We start from the raw sequence: 3,105 nt of genomic DNA on the forward strand, positions 1-3,105 counted from the left end.
GTGACAGTGGGGCCTCTTGGGGCCCAGCCTTCCCGACTTAACACCAAGCCCCCCCAGCTTCCCATCCAGCCCCCTGGCTCCCCAACTTTCATTTTTAAATTTTATTTATGGTGCTTGCTTGGGGTGTGTGAGGGTGCCTCCCCTGACTTATTTAAAAGCCCCACAGAATTTAAAAAAAACCCCTGGCTACGGGCCTGCGCCAGGCATGCACAACGTAGCTCTTTGCATCCTGGTTTTGGATTCTGTGGAGGCAAAACGGGATGCCGCTGAGCCACGGATAGTGAACTGGCCTGGCCAGGCATGTTGCAGTTTATGGGCGGGGGCAGCCACGACGACACGTTTGCACTGGGCTGCAGTGTCCCAGGCCGTGTTCTAGGTCCCTACAATACGGGGGGTGGTCCTGCACACCTTGCCTGCGACTCCCATAACAGCTTTCAGCACCAGCCCCCAGACAAGCTTATTATAGGGAGCACTCCCCTCCCACACACACTTTGTCGGGCCTTTCCACGTGATGGCTCAGCCCCGCTGACTTCCTGCGTAGCTTCCACACACAGGGTCGGAATGGCTTTTGAAAGAGTGAATGCCACCTTCCTGGAATACAATCCTGCACTGAGGTATGCGTTCTTTGGTTATTACCTTCTTGGTTAGGTGTGCAATTACAGTACAATATTTACATCAATTTTTTTTTAAAAAAATTACATTTCAGTGTCAACCTTTTTTTTGTAATAAAATTTTAATTTACATGCGGTGGCGGGGGGCGGGCGTAGGGATAGGGGGGCTCTTATTTCCTTTGGCTGTCGGAGAGATAACTGTTTTCGATGCACAGGACGATAAACCGGTTGCTGCAGCTGTATGCTTTCTGGTCCAAGAGCTTCCCAGACCGGAGCGGCGAGGCCTGCCCCATGACCGCCAGGTCTGCCGTTCGCCAGGCTTCGCAGTAACTGCTGATCAGCCGTATCCCGTTGGGACTTGAGCCGTGCCAAACCACCTTCTGAGGCCTAGTGGGAGAGGGAGGTTTGAGTGATCTGTCTTGAAAGAACAGATTTAGCTGCACCGTTAGTGCTTGGCGCTCCGTATCTGATACGGCAACCGTTCTCACTCTCGCCGGAGGCTCGGAAAAACGGAACGATTGGTAGAGCCACCTGAATCTGCCCCAGGAATAGAACTGGGGCTGGACTAAAAGGCACTTCTAGTAAAGGTAAAGGTTTCCTTGCTCGAGAGCAAGATATGTTGACATTGGAATCAGCTAACAAGAATGCAATCTTCTCAGTGCCTGCGTAGGAACGTAAGTCTGATAAAGTCCCAGAGAGGAATTTTAACCTAGGTTGGGCGTACATCGAGCATTCAAGAATGTAATGGGGAAGATCCTCAATAACAGATGAACCACAGATATAAAAACACTATAAATATAAAGGTTCCCTTGCTCGAAAGCCAGTCGAATCCGACTCTAGGGTTGCGGTGCTCATCTCCGTTTCAAAGCCGAAGAGCCAGCGCTGTCCGAAGACGTTTCCGTGGTCATGTGGCCGGCATGACTAATCACCAAGGCACACGGAACGCTGTTACCTTCCCACTGAAGTGGTCCCTATTTATCTACTTGCAATTTCTTGCTTTCGAACTGCTAGGTTGGCAGGAGCTGGAACTAGAGACGGGAGCTCACTCCGTCATGCGGCACACTCGGGTCTCGAACTGCTGAACTACCGACCTTCCACAGCCTGCAGTTCAGCGTCTTAACCACTTGAGCCACTGCTAAATAATGCCGTTTCAATACACTTCAACAACCGTTTGGAAGTGGATTTTGCCATTTCACACAGTAAAAAAACCAGCCTTTCCCCGTATGTCCCCCAGAGAGCACTGAGATCGGGATCCCAAAATCGCCTGGTCCTCCCAGGCCTGAAAGAAGCCAGGCTGGTCGCGATGAGGGCCAGGGCCTTTTCTGTGGCAGCCCCTTACTGGTGGAACGAGCTCCCGGAGGACATCAGGGCCCTGCAGGACCTTTTGCAGTTCCGCAGGGCCTGCAAGACGGAGCTCTTCCACCAGGCCTTTGATTAGGGGGCCGCCTTTAACATCATGGCCCTGGCCCCAACATCAGCATTCATAGCATTGCTAGCCTGATGACCGGCAGCCTGGGTGGAGGGTGGGCGACCATCCAGTTGTGAAGAGATTTGTAATATTTGGAATAGTTATGGTTTTACATATAGTCATCTTTTTTTTTGGTAAACATTTTATTTTTAGGATATATTCAACAAAGTCCAACATTTGTATTGCAATTCTTATCCTTTTATATCCTACCCTCCTCCCTTTCCCCCCCTACGTATGGCTTCCCACAGTACTACAACCTCCTGCATAATCCTTAGGTTACTCTTAAGTACTCCTCTTTATCTCTACATAAAAGGAAAAGGTTCCCTTGCTCGAAAGCCAGTCGAATCCGACTCTAGGGTTGCGGTGCTCATCTCCGTTTCAAAGCCGAAGAGCCAGCGCTGTCCGAAGACGTTTCCATGGTCATGTGGCCGGCATGACTAAACACCAAGGCACACGGAACGCTGTTACCTTCCCACCGAAGTGGTACCTATTTATCTACTTGCAATTTCTTGCTTTCGAACTGCTAGGTTGGCAGGAGCTGGAACTAGAGACGGGAGCTCACTCCGTCATGCGGCACACTCGGGTCTCGAACTGCTGAACTACCGACCTTCCACAGCCTGCAGTTCAGCGTCTTAACCACTTGAGCCACCGCAGCTCTACATATTCACCAGGTAACAGCTCTACATATTCAACAGGTAACTTGTTTTTTCTACATATAGTAATCTTGACTGAATTCTGTTTTAACATTGTGAAGTTTTAATGTATATACGTATTGGTAGGTATTGTAAGCCACCCTGAGCCTGCTACGGTGGGGAGGGCGGGATGAAAATTTAATAAAATAAAAAATAAATAAAATCCAGTTGCAAAGTACACTGAAAGTAGCTTGAATGCGCGTTCTTCAAAAGGGAATTAGATAAGCATATGGAGCAGAGGTCCATCAGTGGCTACTAGCCACAAGGTATAGATAGGGGCTCTGGGGCAAGTGATGCTCTGTCTTCTTGGTGCTTGGGGGGGGGGGTCAACAGT

General features: G+C 49.7%; 1 protein-coding gene across 1 annotated transcript in view; it reads right to left on the bottom strand.

The window, feature by feature from the left end:
- Window positions 1-750: 750 nt before the first annotated feature.
- The window catches only part of LOC107109117 (collagen alpha-1(XV) chain-like), an 8,383-nt gene continuing 6,028 nt past the window's right edge, over window positions 751-3,105 (bottom strand). The window contains exon 4 of the mRNA XM_015409685.1: window positions 751-998. Coding sequence (XP_015265171.1) covers window positions 782-998 — 217 coding nt within the window. The 3' untranslated portion in view covers window positions 751-781. The remainder of the gene's footprint in view (window positions 999-3,105) is intronic.

This window comes from Gekko japonicus, unplaced genomic scaffold, assembly GCF_001447785.1.
Source record: "Gekko japonicus isolate JY-2015 unplaced genomic scaffold, Gekko_japonicus_V1.1 scaffold3132, whole genome shotgun sequence".
NCBI classification, from domain to species: Eukaryota; Metazoa; Chordata; class Lepidosauria; order Squamata; family Gekkonidae; genus Gekko; species Gekko japonicus.